General features: G+C 35.6%; 1 protein-coding gene across 2 annotated transcripts in view; it reads left to right on the forward strand.

Moving 5' to 3' along the window:
* Positions 1-3,202, forward strand: part of NUP35 (nucleoporin 35) — a 49,907-nt gene extending 46,705 nt beyond the window's left edge. For both annotated transcript variants that reach the window (XM_001369094.3, XM_007494480.3), the window contains exons 7-9: positions 206-334; positions 1,837-2,001; positions 2,559-3,202. In XM_001369094.3, the coding sequence (XP_001369131.1) occupies positions 206-334; positions 1,837-2,001; positions 2,559-2,636 (372 nt within the window). In that variant the 3' untranslated portion in view covers positions 2,637-3,202. The remainder of the gene's footprint in view (positions 1-205; positions 335-1,836; positions 2,002-2,558) is intronic.
* The last annotated feature ends 15,537 nt before the right edge of the window (positions 3,203-18,739 follow it).

Consider the following 18,739-nt stretch of genomic DNA (forward strand, 5'->3'; position numbering starts at 1 on the left):
GTTAGGACCATGTGGTATAGTAGAAACTGCACTGGACTAAGAAAAAGCCATGTGATCATGGGCAATCCATAAGATGTATTTTGTAAACTATAAAGCACTATATAATAGTGATTTTGATTCGTTATTTTTCTTGTGGAATTTTACCTCTCTCATGTATTCTTTGTTTGACTCCATCTTATATTTTCTGCAACTGAAATCTCTGTAGATGTCTAACACAGGGAATTGGATGCATATTCGTTATCAATCCAAACTTCAGGCCCGGAAAGCCTTAAGCAAAGATGGGAGGATTTTTGGAGAGTCCATCATGATTGGAGTAAAGCCTTGTATAGATAAAGTAAGTTATTGAAAGCAGGTATATAACCTATCCTATAAGAAGACTACCGAACTGAGAATTAAGATTCTTTTAATTTCTCTGCTTTTTCTTCTAACTAGCTCTTTTATCTTTTGACAGGCCATATGCTTTTGTTGTTCTCATTTCATTATATAATGGATCATAGTGAGTTTATAAAGTTGAACAAAATAAAATAACATTTTTTAGTAATGTTAGAATTTTGATAAATGAGGTATTCTCTTTTCAAATGAAACTTGACTCTAACTTAAAAAATCAATGTAACTGCTTCTGTAGTCTGCCTTCAGCAGAGTATACCGAACAGTTCAAATATGTATTTTGTTTTTTAATTTTAATTCATACTTTCTGTCTTAGAATCAGCAATTACTGGTTCCAAGGCAAGAGCGGTAAGGGTGAGTTAATTGGGGTTAAGTGACTTGTCACATAGCTAGGAAGTGTTTGAGGTCTGATTTGAACACAGGACCTCCTGTCTCCAGAGCTGACTCTCTATCACTGAGCTACCTAGCTGCCTCAATTTAATGTTTTCTTAATGACTCATTGAATTATGAACATTAATGATAGTACTGTCCTATACTATAGGGCCTATTAAGAGTCTTTAGGACTATTTGTTTCTACATTAAATGTCTCCATAGCTTCTTTTCCTTAACTTGCTGCTGTTGGCACTGTAACCTAAGTTACTTACAATATATTAGAGAATGTCATAGGTTTGTGTGGGAAAAGCATGTGTGAGTGTTGTGTGAAGTTCTGTATCTTTCCTAATGTTCAGAATTTATGGATTTTTTTCTAAAATTTGCCTTTCAGCAGCTTCTGTTCCTTATTTTTGGTTTTCTGATATATCACAGGTTTATTGAAGTTTAAAATTCTATTTTAATTGAAGGTAGGGCATTACTGTGTCTTCACTTCATTAGTAAATGCTAAACAAATTAAGAAGATACCTGGACATCATCAAAATTATGGGATTAAGTTCCATCTCTTCGTGATTCTAAGGAAAGGGAACCTCTTTGTTTTTTCAATTGTAATAATGAAAACCTATTAAAAGTGGTAATTTTTACCGTAGTAGCTTAGTTATTTAGTAGCAAAAACCTGAATAGAATCTAGACCCACTGTTTCTTGGGCTTTTTACCATACAGCCTTAGAGTAAAACCTTGTTTACTTCAGTGCAGTTGCCGTTTAAAAGGTTAATTTGATGAGTTAAGATGTTATAATCATTTTTAAGATTTCATTGAAAAAATTTACTTTAAAATTTTATGTTGATATGTTTGGTTTTATATTTCTACCAAAGAAGTAGTAGTAGGTAAGAGCATTGGATTAGAAATCAGGACACTTAGCTTCAAACCCCAGTTTTGCCTCTTATGTGATTTCAAGGGCCTCAAATTCTTAGCTGTATAGTGAAGAAATAGACTAGGCAGAAAAAAAGACTAGATGGCTCTTAGAAGGTCCTTTTGGTTTTATGATCTAAGTCAAGTTTTGCATTTTTTGTTCTCTAGAGCGTTATGGAAAGCTTTGATAGAAGCACTGTATATTCTCCAGGATCAGCCTTCACACCACCAATCAAAACTTTAGGCACACCCGTACAACCTTCAAGTACTCCTAGAATTTCTACCATGAGACCTCTTGCTACAGCTTATAAAGCCTCTACTAGTGACTATCAGGTATTTAATGAGTTTTCAAAGCTCTAAATGCATATTTTTCTAGATGTTTTTAAAAAAGGGACAAAATTGGTGTCTTTTTTTGCTCTTTAACTTCATTGAGATGATTTAACTAAATTGATATTTTTGAATACTATTTTTTTCAGATGAAAGAAGGATAAATGAAAAAACTTTTTCCTTTCTTCATTTCTACATTTTGTTCCTTCCTTGAGGAATTAGGTATTATTTTAGTTTGTTGAGTGGCAGATGAAAGACCAACAACAAAGAGAATAAAATGGTAGTGATTGTTGGCCTGTCTTTTGACTTTCTTTTTTTTTTATAGAACAACTATCCGTAGTAAACCCCAAACCTTAGGGAAAATAGCATAAGAAAGAGGAAAATTAGAAGATCTTATCACATTCTGGCTCAGCCACTTAACTTTGCTAATGCTAGGCAAATCACAAACTTGTTGATGAATGAGCTACAAACACTTAATTGTTTCAGTTTTGTTATTTACCATGCAATTAATTTTGAAGAAACTTCTTATGGAAATAATGGGTCTTTCTCTTTGTGTCTTTTAGGTTGTTTCTGACAGACAAACTCCAAGAAAAGATGAAAGTCTTGTATCTAAAGCAATGGAATATATGTTTGGTTGGTAGTGTTATAAAAAAAGAATCCCCTTGGAGGTGTTACACTAAAACCTGATTGGAGCTAGGAATGCTCTGCCAGTTTCCTTTTGGTTAGTTGTATAACCACTTTTGGCAGGATCTGGTCTCTACATCAGACTTTTTAATGCCTTTCTTTTCTTTAGGAGTACAGCATATTTGTAGCTTGCACTTTAAATGATGGATGTGACATAGTTTTAAAAAACTTCAAACGTTTGTAAATAGAAAGTTACAATGCTTTATGTGATAGGTGCATGCTTATTCACAAAAAAGGCATTGTTTTCTGTAAGTTTTATAACTAAGTTTGTGGTGAGGCTTTTTAATGCTTTTCTCTGAAGGCCATAGACTTCATGAAGAAGGAAAACTATGTGCTTCTGCCAGGACATGTGGATTGTAATTGAACAGTTTGAATTATGGCCTTTTAATTTGGATACTATTTAATACTTTATCATTGCCTGCATATGTCCTGCCATGAATTATCATTCAATGTGTTTCAGACAAGAAACAGCCCTTTTTTAACCTGTATTCGTGTTTCCTAATAATAAACTTTACAAATTGTATAGGGTGGATCCTTTTTCTGTATGTGTTGGTTGCGCATAAATAGTGTTGTCTTAGTCTTAATCTAATCATAGACTTAGAGAAGAGACGTAGGCACCTTTCAGTCCACTTTTGACTCTTCATTTTATAGATGAGGAAGACAAAGCCTAAGAAGTTTGTGATTTGCCTAGGTTCACCCAGGTTAAGTAAATGACAGGGACAGAATTTTGATAAGATCTTCTCATTCTCCTCTTTGCTATACCATCTTCCAACAGTTTACTATGGATAGTTGTTCTTTAAAAGAACAAATATTCTCTAAAAGAAAAACATTAGAGAAGACTGCATAGCATAGTGAGAAGAGTACGAGATTTGCTATCAGAAGGCTATCAGAATCAAGAGAATATACATGGGTTCAGTGTGTTTATCCAGAATCAGAATTTTCAGCATATAACACTTGTTTATTTAATCAGAAGATGCATCTGTGCAGAAGTTTTGGTGGTAATTTGTTAATTTACTAATGGGACTATCTAAACTAGTGAAATTATTGTTTATATCTTTTGTGATCTGTTTTTAGCTTCACTTTAAAGGGAAGAAGAAAAAGAGAAAATTTGTGTGAAATCTCAATAGAATGAGATTGTACAAAATCCTTACCTATTTCTGAAACTTAATCTAATTGCCAGGACCATCCTTGGAATTGAAAGGAAAAGGTATAATTTGTACCTGGCTATTTTGTTTATCACATTAAGACCATAAAAGATAATAACAGTAATACTATCAGCTAACATAGTGCTTCAAGGTTTGAAAGTTGATTTATTTTGTATTCTGTCATTTGATCCTCATAGCGATTTGCATTTTGAAGATATGGAAACTGAGGTTAAGTGCTTTGCTTAGACAAGTCTTTATTAAATGTCTGAGGTCAGGTTTGAATACCTGTCTCTCTGAGTCTAAAGCTAGCATTTTCTACAATGCTGTATCATTGTAAGAAAAGTTAATCTATTAAGTATTGTTTATTAAGGGTCTGACTTTGATTTTTAGTTCATCTAGTTGCCTCAAAGTTATCTAGAACAGTGCAGATCAGTACAGAGAACAATTTAGTACCTTCTTTGACTAGCTGATTTGGATGAACTAAAAATCTACATGTTTTGATATGTGTTAAGATGGGATTAACTCTCCCCTTGTCTACTTTTAAATTTAATCAACAAAAGCAAGACACCTCTATTTAACTATAAGTAGGGGAAGTTCACAAACTACTTACTAAAATGGTTTACGCCTTCAGAAGCAACTGACTTGCCCCCTGGGCAATGCTAAGCAAATCTAAAAAACTGCAAATCCTCCTGGTGAAGTGGAGGAAGGTACCACACTTTTCTCCTTCGTACTTTGCCTTGGAGGAGCTTCAGCTTGGACTGGGATTCTGACTCTTGGACTGCTTCTGGTATGACTGCTCTTGGATCTTCTCCCTTTGGATTACGAATTGGGTGAGCGAAAAAAGCTGACCCTCCTTTCCTGGCTTCAGGATATATTAACACCTGGAGAGGCCTCCCCTCTTGGAGGAGGCTGCATGGGTGAAACTCTTGGTTAATTCAACACCAAGCCCTCCTGCTAATGAGTTTTGCTGGGTTGAGCCAGAGATGGAAGCAACATTTAGGGTGATAAGATAGACTTCTTTCTCTACCTCCTTTCACATTTCTCTATTTTCTCTCTTTCCCTCTTTTTTGTAAATAAAGGTGCTAAAAGTCATTTTGACTTGAGCTGTATTAATTTTTTAAAATCTGCACTCACATTCTCTTATATTTAGTCCAACCATAAATTTAATCCCTAAACAAGTATAAGTAAACTCTGAGAAATTAAACATTGAGAGGAGATTGTTTATAGGAAACATTTAAGAGATATAAATCAATTTTTCTTTTGTATTATTTAAATCCCAATTCATCTGTTGTTTGATGATATGTAATGTTATTTTAGACTATATACATATCATGATAATTCTCATATTCCTAAGAAATATAAAAAATAGTATTTTAAAAATTAAAAGACTAAGCCATTGCATTATTTTAGTTGAGATCTGTCTAGCCTGCCTATAAGCTATTACCTTATATCATGATTACTTTATTTGACAAAGAAGTTCTATGTATGTTTGTTCTCTTAATGTTTCCCCATAGCAATTTTTTTTCAATGATTTTACTTTCTCAGACTTTCCCTACACTTGGCAAAGCACCAGGATAGTTCTAAGACTAGCCAATTCTTGATACTGAATTGCTCCCTGTGTGATGAGAATCAAATAATGTCAAAAATGAAGTTGATTTTTAAAAAAAAATTAAAATCAAGACATGGTTCTTAACTGATGTGAGAATTATCTTAAATTAACTCTAACTTGTAAAGGCTTCCTTAGCAAGTATAAAATTTAATAAATTAGAAGAAAGGAGAAACATGATAAAAATCATGTACATGTAAATTAGCATGTAATTAAGCAATTCCAACCTAGCCTATTTAGATAAGATAGGCTGAAATATGAGAAATAGATGGAAGAAAGGGCAGTGACAGTAATGATAAAATTTCATACAGATGCATAATCTGTGTAAAACATTTGCCACAACAAGGACTTCAAAAGAATGGTAGTAGTCTCTCGGGAGCCGAGAATGACGATTGTCTTTGTGCATGTGTGCGCAAAGATACTTGTGCATGAAAGAGATTTAAGTGGAAAAGTCTATGCACAGAGACAGTCCCACTCTCTCGGTGTTGGAAGCCTGGGTCCAGTGGCACGAAAAATCGTTACACCTGGAGACTTCCTCAGCTGCATTGGATGGCCGTGTTGTCTTTTGTGCTCCAACACGCCCTGAGCACTCCACAGTGCTTTGCTGCGTCACCCTCTCAGCCGTTGAACCTTCTTATTGGTTTCTTCCGTCTGTTTGGCCGAAGCAGTCTTCACATGCTGGGTGAGCAAGGCCCTGGTTCACCAGGGGTCTACGACCTGATGGCTACCCTCACAAGGTTTAGCCGGCCTGTCGAAGCCGTTGCCCGGGGTGTAGCCACTGCTGCATGCTAGCAGCTACTAGGAGCCACAAGTGAGAGCTGGGTGTCAGGTGAAGGTCAGAGGTTGGAGAGCTGCCCTAAAAGGGCACGACAAGCCCTCCATACCAAGGTGCTACCCCTCCCTGAACATCCCATACACCCCTCAAAAGAATACAAAATCCAAAGAAAACAAAACAAAACAAAACAAAACAGAACACAAAAAATGGCCAGATTGGCCATTGAACACTCAATCTTTCTGAGATGGCAGCCAAGGATAGGATTAGATTATAATTTTAAACTGCTTTGTAAGATTTTATAATGGATTAAGGTATAGCTAGATAGCACTGTGGATAAGAACACCAGGCTTGGAGTTAAGAGGATCTGAAATCAAATATCAGTGTGACCTTGGGCAAGTCCCTTAACCCTAATTGCCTAGCCTTCACTTCTCTTAAAAAACAAACAAACAATATATATATATATATATTAATCCTTATCTTCCGTCTTGGAGTCAATACGGGTATTGGCTCCAAGGCAGAAGAGTGGTAAGGGCTAGGCAATGGGGATTAAGTGATTTGCCCGGGGTCACACAGCTAGGAAGTGTCTGAGGCCAGATTTGAACCTAGGACCTCCTGTCTCTAGACCTGACTCTCAATCCACTGAGCCATTCAGCTGACCCCCCCCCCCCCCAAAAAAAAAAAGATTTTTATGAAGGATAGTAGCAGAATTTGAAAAGTATAGTTCCATAAAATAATAGAAAGCAGTGGAGGTGAAAACATGCATGAAGGCTTGAAGCGAAGCCTGAACCATTAAGTATGGTCATCACAAGTGCTACTAAGGATAAAAATTGAAAGATAACAGACAAATGTAAAATGGAATCTGTCAAGTACAGTATTGTCTCCTTAATTGGCCTACAGCAGAAGAGTCCCAGATATAATACATGAGGTAGTTGAATTGATACTAGAAGTAAAGATGGGAAGAATAGCTTGACCTAGGTCCACACAAAGGAGGTAAGTGCTAGAAGTGACATTTTTAGGCCACTGAGAAATTCTGTGTTTCTTATTCTTTTTAGATAGGATAGGAAGTGGAATATCTTTTCCTGGGAATATAAGGGATAAATAGGAATTTTTAATAAAAGGTTTGACTGGATTATATTTAAAATGGGATTGCCAGGAATTTAATTTATTCCAAAGAGATTTATTTACAATTTATTTACAAAATATAGAAAGAGTGAAGTAAGAAAATCTGAGAGAGGATAGGGGAAGATATCTAGCCTAAGCACTAAGTAATTTACTCCCAGCCCCTGGCTCAAGCCGGGCAAGGAGAGTTGGTCCTTAGCTGGCCTTGACAAAGCTGAGGACCTGGGGAAGTCTCTTCAGAAAAATCCAGGAAAGGAGTTAGTTAGCTCTTTCAATCACCACATGTCAGTCCAACAGTCTCACCAGGAACAGGGTCTCAGATCCAGTCAGCAGTCTTCACCAGCCTCCACCTCAAACTTAGAACTCCAGAAGAAGTCTCCAGTCTCCACTCCAAAGAATGAAGAACTGTCTCTCACAGGAAGTGATAGCTCCTTTTAATGACATTTCTTTTGCATCACTTCCTGTTTCTTTCCCTAATTTTACATCTACCAATCACAGTTGAAGCTTTGCTTAGAATACTCAGACAGTTATTTTAATTCTGACTTGTCACCCACTATTGCACACATAGGTCACAGACCTCCCCCACTCAAGTGTGAATGGGGTGTTTATACCTTTGGTGATTAAATCTGAAAATGGGCAGATCTCCCTACTCAACTTTTAAGTAGGGTGTTTACACTTCTTGTGATTAAATCTAAAAGTAGGCAGGGGTTGCAATTTAATCTTCACAATCAGGGGAGAGTTAATTTCATTTTCACAATCAGGATAGTTAAATTTAATCTTCATAGGAATTAATTGATAAATTCAGTTGAATAAGTAAATTTTTCTTTACTGATATAGGATAAGTGCGGATGTGAGAAGAAAATATAACTTCTATTTACAATTTTTAACATAAAAATAAGAAATTATGCTTTGCCCAATTATTACTAATTTACACTGTACCCTCATATATTTATGTTACATGAGGTGTCTGGAGGGGAGAGGTTGGAAGTTCTACGTAAAGGGATGGATATAGTGCCATCTTTAGTCATTTGCTCATTTTAGTATATTGTGATAGGTAGCAATTTATGTGTGCACAGGTAAATGAATGTCCTTAATACATTATCTAGTTTTAACTATCTCTTTGTAAATGATTTAGTGGCTTAAAAGTTATTCAGAAAAGAAACTGCAGATTGAAGATAATAATGTAAGCACAAGCAACCAAAAAATAGCAAAAGTGACACGTACTTCTAACAAAGGCTCTTTGTTATCCATGTTATTAGGAAATATGGTGATTTTAATCAGAACTGCTAAGGTGAAACAAATGTATAATTATCAATATTTGAAATATGTTCCAACATCTTTAATTATGACATATATTTTCATATGTATATCTATATTGTTCCTTGAAACATTATCTACTGACAGTATGTGTAGTCATGGTACAGTGGTATAAATATGCTACCTTGTATAAACTGTAAGTGTACTATTTATATGCTTAAAAGACTTGGTTATAGGCTTTTCTTGATATGTTTAGTGGAAAATTGGAATTTGGCATTGAATAAAAGGATCATCTTTCAGTTAGAATATCCAATGATGACACTTCTTCCATTTTGATCTATGAATCTCTGTGAGGTATTCAGTTGTGATAGCTATTAATATCAGAAAGTGGGGGTAGCTGGGTAACTCAGCGGATTGAGAGCCAGGTCTAGAGACAAGAGATCCTAGGTTCAAATCTGGCCTTAGACACTTCCCAGCTGTGTGACTCTGGGCAAGTCACTTAACCCCCATTGCCTAGCCCTTACCACTCTTCTGCCTTGGAACCAATACACAGTATTGATTCCAAGACAGAAGGTAAGGATTTAAAAAAAAAAAGCAAAAAGCAAAAACCAGAAAATGAAATAAACTTTAGAACTAGACCATTTAATTACTGTATCACAAAAGGTTAAACCATGATTTTCAGAAATAATAAAGGATTTTCAATACTTTTCTCACTAAAATATTATGAATTAAGATATTTCAATATGAATTTCAAAAGGATTCAAATAGAGATGAGAATAAAAATTTTTATTAATGATCTAAAACTATATCCTTTCAAGAGCAAAAGGAATACTATAAGTCAAATGAAAATTTAAAACATTCACCTGTCATTTTTTAAGATATTTTTTATTTCTAATTACATTTGGAAAGTTTTTAATATTTATTTTTTGATCCAAAATCTCTTTCCCTCATGCCTTCTCCCTTCCCGTCAGTAAGTTCATCTATTTCATCTTAAAAAATTTCAATTTGTTTCATATAGTAAAATGCATCTACATAAAATTTTAATGTTTTTCAAAATGATGCAACATTTTGAAATGTTTTTGAAACATTTTGAAGCAATATGAACAGTATTTTAGAGTTTTTTTGTTTTATGAATGTAACAAACCTTATATTAATAAAATTTTCTTTAGAGCAAAAGAATTTTTGTACTGGTTAGAATTTAAACAATTTAAACATTTCATCTTTTAAAATTTCAAAATCATTTTTATATGTTATGTGATTGTAGCAGTGTATAATTATTACATAAATTTACATGCATTGGGGAAACTCAAGTTTTTTATTGATAGTCTTACATGATCAAAAAACGTATTTAGTGTATAAAATGTATAGAAAATATATTTTTTGAACCACTTCAACCTTAAATTTGTATCTGGTCCCAACTTTTCATATTTTAATGTATTCTTTGTAGTTTTTTAAAATTAGGCAAGTAGGTGGTTCAATGGATAGAATGCCAGGCCTGCAGTAAGTAAGATTTCTCTTTCTAAATTCAAATGTGGTCGCAGATACTAGTTGTGTGCGCCTGGGCAAGTCACTTAACTTGTTTCTCTCAGTTTCCTCATCTCTAAAATGAGCTAGAGAAGGAAAAGGCAAGCTGATTCAATATCTTTGCCATGAAAATCCTAAATGAAGTCACGAAGTATTGGACAAGACTGAACAACAATTAATGTTTATTTTATGATGTTTTACAATTTTTATAGTGTTTTCCTCCTTATAACCCTCTGAGGATAAATAATCAAATATTAATGCCAGTTTATAGATGAAAAAATTAGTGCTTAGGGAAATAATACCAGTCGTCCCCCAGGCCAAATAAAGTAGGGAAGTTTCATGGTATATGGCCACGAGAAATATTTTTAAAGATTTTTTTAGTGAAAGTAGAGAGCTCAGGATGAGGTTTTTGTAGGTGATTGTTAATGATGCCTTCAGAGAATTTTCCTGAGCTGAGATGGAGATTGAGATTTAGGAATTGGATTCACTTAAAACTCTCTAATCCTGAGACTTTTTTTCTTTAAACTCTTATCTTCTGTTTTAGAATTGATACTAAGTATTAGTTCCAAGCTAGCAGAATAGTAAGAGCTGAACAATTGAGGTTAAGTGACTTGCTCAGGATCACATAGCTAGGGAGTATTCCAGGTCATATTCAAACCTAAAGCTTCTTGTCTCCAGACCTGGCTTTATTCATTGAGCCACCTAAATCTAGATGAGAGATATTGTTAAATTTTAGTTTTATAATCATTTAGTTGCAAGACAGATTTAAAGATATTTAGCTAATTGTTGGGCTGTATGTGTGGTTAATAATAATTTCAGTTTTTTGTATTCGAATCCAATGGACATAAGGAAGAATCTAATTTCTTTTTCTGTCCATGATAATCAATATAACAGGGAAAGTTACATTTTAGTCTCTGTGGAGTGAATGATAGTCTTAGTGGGACAAAGCCAGATTTGTTCCCCTAAAATGAAGATATTTGTGTGTCATTCATTTGAATTCCTATGGACTTATATTAGGAGAAGCCATTAAGAAAGTGGATGTCTAATAAATCAAAGGATGAGGATTGAAAGACTCCCAAAAGAACTGTAGGGGTAGTGACATCAGTTTATCAGACCAATGATTGAAAATACAAAGCAATGAAACATGTCTTTGTAGACTGGAACATTTTCTAAATAATTAAGTATGACACAAATATTTAATTTATATTTAATTTTGCTTAAGAAATTCTACATATTAAAATAATTGCTACAGATTCAAATAGAATGGTAATAACTTGTTAAAAACCTTTGCATGACTACAATATAATTCTTAGCTCAAACTGTATTTTTATCTCCATCTTGTGGTAGTTTTTCAGAAGCCTCTAATTTAAAAAATTTTGACAGTCTACTTTGACTAAAGCTAGAAGATGGATTTTTAGTGGTTCTGAAAACTGCTTTTTTAGTATGAAGGCACATTCATTAGCTCATGATTTTCTTGAACAGTAAAAAAAAGTTCTTAATTTTATAAATTGTGAAATTCAAACTAGTGTGATATTGAAATCACTTTAAAAGACTGATGATATATATTAATTTAAGGTCGCCAAGGAATTCACTTATGTAATTCCAAAATGAAACACTCAAGTCAGCTGCCAAATTTTTATGGTGTTTTAATTATGAACAGGAGGAAGAAAGTATTAGAGGGAGAGAGAGAGAGAGAGAAGGGAAAGGGAGAGAAGGAAAGAGGTTTAACTCAGACCGCACTCTGGTTCAGACTGAGCCAAAGCGGGCTTTAAGGCCTTGGATAGCCAAGGCAGAGAAAAGGGATCAGTCCTTATCACTCAGGTGACCAATCTGAAGGAAAGCAGTCCACAGGGCTCCTCCAACTCCAAGCACCAGCCTAGAACTGACTCCAGCCCTCCTCACAGGAAGTCTTGAGAACTCCAGAGGCTGTTGTCTACCTCATTTCCTGTGTCTCACATGTGCCAATGGTGGCTCTAGCTTGACCTAGGACTGCCCAGAGGTCTGTCCTTTTTTTGCACATGTCTGTTGAAGGCCATATTCTCAAATAATTAAATCTTGAGTTTGCTGCAGCCCTTCCTAATCTTGTTACACTGAGTAGGGTGGAAAATGTAGACCTGATTCTGTTATTCCAAGTATCTCTATTGTTATTGATCAGGAAATAGCTAAATCTGATCTTCTAAAGAATGATCTGAAAAGGGTGGAGTAGTTTTGAAATTCACACTAGTGATGTTAGAAGTTGCTTTTTAAGTAAACCAGTTATGGGAGCCAGTGAGAATTGTTAAGAATTTAATTTAGGGTCCTACTAGGTCCATGACAAGAATGTATATAAGGACACCTCTCACATTAGATTGAATTCCTTCAGAGCAAGAACTGCCTCCTTTCTATCTATGTGACCCTGGGCAAGTCACTTAACATCCATTGCCTAGCCCATGTCCCCCTTCTGCCTTGGAACCTATATACAGTGTTGATTCCAAGAGAGAAAGTAAGGGCTTAAAAAAAAAGTCATTTGGCAGGACTACTGAATAGGCATTTTACCTCAGATCTGAAATGTCTAAACATTTTTCTCTAGGACCATGTTTTCTGGCAAACCAGACCAGGGCTTTTGCTTATCCTTTTGTTATAGTTATCTTTTCTGGTATAGAAGCTCATCATCTCTAACTGAAGGGAAGGACTCAGAATATCCAACCTCTCGAATTCATGATGTTGCCACCAAATGTAGACATATCCATTTCAGGATTGATGTCCAGGCAAAGAAACAAAGCAGACGATGCTACTTTCACTGGAATCATCATTAGTAATCTACAGATTTCTAGCTCACTTTTTTTTGAATTTAATGAGATTATAGGGAGAATATTGGTGTTTATAAAGATGGAATTTTATCTCAGAGAAAAGTTTGAGATTAGTGAAAGTTAAGTGCAATTGAATCTTTTCTCTTTTAAGTTTTGGACCCAACTCATCTGTTGTGCCTATCCAAGAACCATACACATATGAATAGCTACATGTTGTGAAAGATAATCTAAGAAGCTTTAATCTGTTTATAGTCGTTATTTTATGCCTCTTTAAATATATCTATATCTATCTATCTATATCTATCTATCTATCTATCTATATATATATATATATATATCCTCTTTGTAATTCTATTTTATTCAGCATTTTAGTGATAAATTCTAACTTAATTTAATAGTAATGATTGGACAACTGTGTATAAGAATCACTTGTCTTTAGCATCCCGGAATATGTCCAGACATGCCTAAGACTGGGAATGTATGATGTCTCAGCTATAACCTCAGCTGATACCATGTATAGAATAGGGGGCTATATAATTTGCTTCCATAAGAAGATATGGAAGAAAACCTGACCTGCAAGAGAGAAATCTTTTAGAAGGTAAAATTCTGGTTGTCCCCCAAGAAGAAATAGTTGACCTATACTTTTTTGGGGAGGAGAGTTCGTGTAATAATGACTTGCATAAAGTATATAAACCAGTGAACAAAAGGGTCAGCTGTCTTCACCAACTGCTAGCCAACTACCAATTAAAGGAAAGGCAACATCCTAACTCTGTGATTTACAATTCTAATAATAAAGAAAATATTGTCAGAAGATTGTGTCTCAGTATTTTTCTTTTATAATGTATACATGTATACACACATATTTATCCAGCCTCCCCCATGTACGCATATATACATATATATATGTGTTGATAGACTTAATGATTTAATTGTTCAATTATAAAGTATAAAGATAATTTTAGGGTTATGACTTAAAATCTAGATTTAATTGGTCGCCAAGGGAAATCTCAAATAAAATACCCGTCAGTCTGGAAATTTATGGTAATTTAATTAATATAGAGGGAAGGAACTTAAGGAGAAGGGAAGAGGATATAGGATTTCTCCTGCCTGGCCTGTGCCAGGGGGAGTTTAAAATCCCTGCTTCTAGGTCTCTGAAGAAGATTAGAGGCTTCTAAGAGGATAAAGTGGAAAGTAAAGGAAGAAAACTCAGCCAGAAACTTGCCACCGAACCGGACAGTAGCTTGTAGTCACTCTAAGATGCCAAAAGGCCCAGCACACTGCCACCAGCCAACTCTCCGCTGCCAGAAAGGTCCTGGAGAGAGGAAGTGAGCCAAACATATAGATCTTTCTCTCCTTGTGTCTCCTCCTCTAAATGCCCATATCTTTTAGAGTTCTCATCTTCTTTGATTAGATTATATCTTTAGAGTTACTTAACATCTTTTTGTATTAAGATATTAAAATAGACTTAAAGTTCTAGCTTCACTATAAGGTAAGAGTTAAGTACCTTCATTGTTCAATAAGGAGATTACAGCTTTATCTTCCCTTAAAGTACGGTCTAAGTAGGGTGGAGTAACTTAACATTCACAATCCCCCCCCCCCCCCATTTTTTTAGACTAAGTATATTCATTGTTAAAATCAGGAAATAGCTAAATCCAATCTTCACAAAAGATGGTGAATATGTATTTTTCATCTACTTTGTTTTTCCCATCTGGATGGCTATTTAGCCTAATGTCCAAAGGTGATAGAGCCACTACTATAGCCATTGAGAATACATTATTAGAGAAATGTTAGCAGAACTGTTTGACTTTTACAGGGATGATGATAATTCCTTTTTATTTGCCTGTTTCCCTTTATTAAAATGTTTATTTTACTAATTCTGGTTGGAACTGCTATAATCACAGAATCTCTTTTATCTTTAATCTCATTTGCTATTGACTTGAACCTTATGACTATTCACTGATGCACTGCACAAAGATATATGATTCTGATGCTTCTGGGAATGACAACTTCCCTTTCATCTTTTACCCTGTGACCTCCCCATTTCACTGCCAGGTCCTTGGTTATTGTTTTGTTCTCAGTCTTCACTGCCATCATTTAGAGAAAGGGTCAGCTAAACACACCAACTGCCAGTCATTCACAAGGAGGCCAAGCTGGCCTGGCATCAAGGCACTCTGATGTAGACACAGCAGGTGAGGCAAACCATTACCACCATCACCTTGAATTACCATCATCTCTCTGTCCCTGATGGAGATTGTCCGGGACCTTGAACCCAAGACCTTTGGAATAGCAGTGTTTCCAGGTTATTGTCTGTAGCCATCATTCTGGAAAGCAACTTTGGTGAGCATGCAGACCAGCAACAGCTACTGAAAACACAAAAGAGAAAGTTCTTGGCACTGTACTGCAAATGTTCAAATCAAAAGCTAATGTAATTTTAAAAGTGGAAATTAAAGAGATATTAGCATCTGCTTTGCCACTTCTGCAAATCCAATGGGATTTGTTGAAAACTTTAGTAAATATCTTATCTCCTCCCTTAGAATGTGAGCTCCTTGACAGCAGCAATTGTCTTTTCTATGTGTATTCCCAGTGCTTAGCACAGTGCTTTATACACAGTAAACGCTTAATGCTTCATTCAAAGGTAGGGAAGTCAGAAGTTCCTCTCAGTAGGAGCTGATTGGCATTGGTAGGAACTTTCTGCAAGTACACCTTTCTCAGAGATGACCACTGACAAACTTGATCTAATTACCTTTTAGACTAAGGGAGTTGTTTGGACAATGTAGAGTAGAGAAATGGCTTTGCAGTCAAATGCTTCATGTTTTGATACTTAAATACCAACCTCCCAGGCGAATATAGGAAGGATGGGATTACTGTTTTAAACGTGTGTATATGTATGTAATAAATAACTGTCTTCTAAATTAGAAATGAACCAAATATAAGCTTAAGTCATTTTCCCCAAAGTTGGGCATAAGTAGCAGGAGACAATGTGAACACTACTCTTCCCCTAGTACTGACCTTGATCCCTATAACCCAGAGTTTAGACCTCTTTATTGGAGGTGAATCTCCTTGGCTCATGCTTCTAATACCTAATTATATCAAATCGAACTTTGAATCTTATTCTTTTCAGTAATATTTGTGATCTGAGGCTTGGACTCATACCTGGACTCTGATTTCCCCGACAGATCACTGGTTCTGGGCAGGATGAATAATAATAGCATTGACCTACCATGAGTCTTGCCAGCTTATGGAAAATCCTTTGTCCATGGACTGGAGTCTGGCTTCTTTCAATTATGCTATGTTTTCAATTTTTCAGTTTTCATCATATGTTTATTTCAAAATAGATCTCTGGCCTTAGAGTAAGAAAACTCATTCAAGTCTTGACTAATGGCTACATCATTTTCTAAGCTGTGTGACCTTCAACAAACACTTTTTAACCACCATGACAAAGCAACTCAAGCATATAAGTGCTTACTATGTGCCAGGCTTAGTGCTAAACACGAGGCAAACAAATATTGGGGAAAAAAAAAGACATTTCCAGTATTCATTGAACTATGTTAATCATTGGAGACACAAAAATGCAAAACAGTCCTTGCTTTCAAAAAAATTTACATTCCACTAAGGGAATGCAACAAGTACTGAGATAAGTAAACAAAATTTTTGGATCACTTAACAATTGGGGGACTCAACAAAGGTCTTGTGTAGTAAATGACTTCAAATTTTGTTATATGTAGAACAAATTATATTAGTATTTCCTACTCATGGAAGTAAAGCATCCGTTCTTTTCACTAATCATCATGACATATACTCATATGACATCGAAAGGCTGGATGGTGTAGTGAAGAGGTGGAAAATATACCGGGTTGCATGGCTAGAGGAAATTCATTGGGAGCACCCTCATAGAGTTGTAAAAGCACTTAAATGATAAAGCACTAAAGAAATGTGAGCTGTGATTTTAATACCTAAATATTTTGGGTATTTCTATGATTCATAAACTTATAGGAGTATGTGAATAGAGAGTTAATTGTATAGACTTAAAAATAGAGTTAAATTATCTGTTACCTACAAGTCTGGAATGTTAAAAAAACTTTGGCACCGGAGTAAACCAAGAAATCAATGAAGCGTCAGATCACAAATACCACTGAAAAGTGTAAATGATTCAAAATTTAAAGTCGATATGATACAGTTAGGGGACTTGAAGCATTTTTGTCAAATTAGGCAGGCCCATTCCCTCTGGGAGGAGGTGGAGAGAACTGATACATGGAAATAACGAGTAACTGATGAATTTGTAGCTATTACTATTAAGTACCAGAAAGAATTCTACCAGCCACCCATTCCTACCTAGCTTATTCAAAATTAGATTGAATTCAGGAATGTCTGTGGTCCAGTATGATAATACAAATAATACTGAGGAGTATGAAGAATTCTGAGAAATCTGGAAAGATTGTGAATCTAATTTTTAAAAGGTACAACCAGTCTAATAAATATTAGAAGTACCTGATCTGCCAGCTACTGTGCTAAACATTGGGGAATAAAAGAAAGGCAAAAGATAGTCCCTGTTCTCAAGCTCACTATTTAATGAGAGAGATGACATACAATTATATACAAATGATACAATGAGGATAAATTAAAACAGAAGTAGGCACTCATTAAGGGGGACACAAAGCAGATGGAACTTGAAGGAAGCAAGAGAAGTGAGGCAGAGATGATGATAAGCATTCTAGGTATAAGGGACAGCCAGAGAAAACATTCTGAGTTGGGAGGAGGAGCAGAGTTCTAGCAACTGTAAGGTGGCAAAGAGAACATGGAGGGAAGTGATATAAGAAAATAGATGAGAAAGGAACAGGTTATAAACAGTCTTGGATGCAACCAGAAAATTTTAGATTTGATCCTAGAGGGGACAATGGAGTTTATTAAGTAGGTGGGTGACAAAGGCCTGTGTTTTAGGAAGATCACTTTGATAAGCTGAGTAGTGGAGACTGGACTGGACTAGGAAGAGACTTGTGGCAGGCAGACCAACAAGCAAGTTATTAGTCTAGGCATGGAGTGAGGAGTGCCTGCACCAGGATAGTGTGCATCTAGGTTGAGATGCTTGATAGGCAGTTGGAGACCATGGATACCCCTGACTACTCTAATTCTGAATAAGCTAAAGAGAGAAAACAGTGATTGGTAGAATTCTTTTTGACACTTAGAAGTTATTGCTATGAACTCATCATTCACTTTAGATAGTTGTTATCTGCTGATAGATCAGTAGGATTAGGGCTAGATAAGTAGCTGTTCAGAGAATCATCAGTATAGAGATGGTAAGTAAATCCATGGGAGCTGATGAGATCACTAAGTGAAATAGTATAAGGGGAGAAGAGGGCCCAGGACAGAACCCTTTTGGTCGCCAAGGTGAGAGTGTATTATCTGGATGAGGACTCAGCCAAAAGGAAGGAGCAGTCAGATGAGAGCAGCAGACCAGGAAGAGTGATCAACAGTGTCAAATGCTGCAGAGAGATCAAGAAGGATTAGGACTGAGAAAAAGCCATTAGATTTGACAATAAAGAGATTCTTAGTAACTTTAGAAAGTTTCAGTAGAATGATGGCTTTGGAAGCCAGACTGGTGTTGAAGTGAGAGGAAGTTAGGGACACCTATGGTAAGTTTTCTCAATAACTTTAGTCACAAAAGGCAGGAGAGGTATGGAATGAGTTAATGGGTAGGTTGTGAGAGTTCTTTGAGGTTAGGGGAGAAATGGGTATGTTTGAAGTGTTAGGGAAAGACAAGGAGAAATGGAAGAGAAGAATGGGAATGAAGAAAAGGAAGCAAACTGTTGGAGAAGATGGAATAAATTGGCATCATTTATGAGTGAAG

This window comes from Monodelphis domestica, chromosome 4 (assembly GCF_027887165.1).
Source record: "Monodelphis domestica isolate mMonDom1 chromosome 4, mMonDom1.pri, whole genome shotgun sequence".
NCBI classification, from domain to species: domain Eukaryota; kingdom Metazoa; phylum Chordata; class Mammalia; order Didelphimorphia; family Didelphidae; genus Monodelphis; species Monodelphis domestica.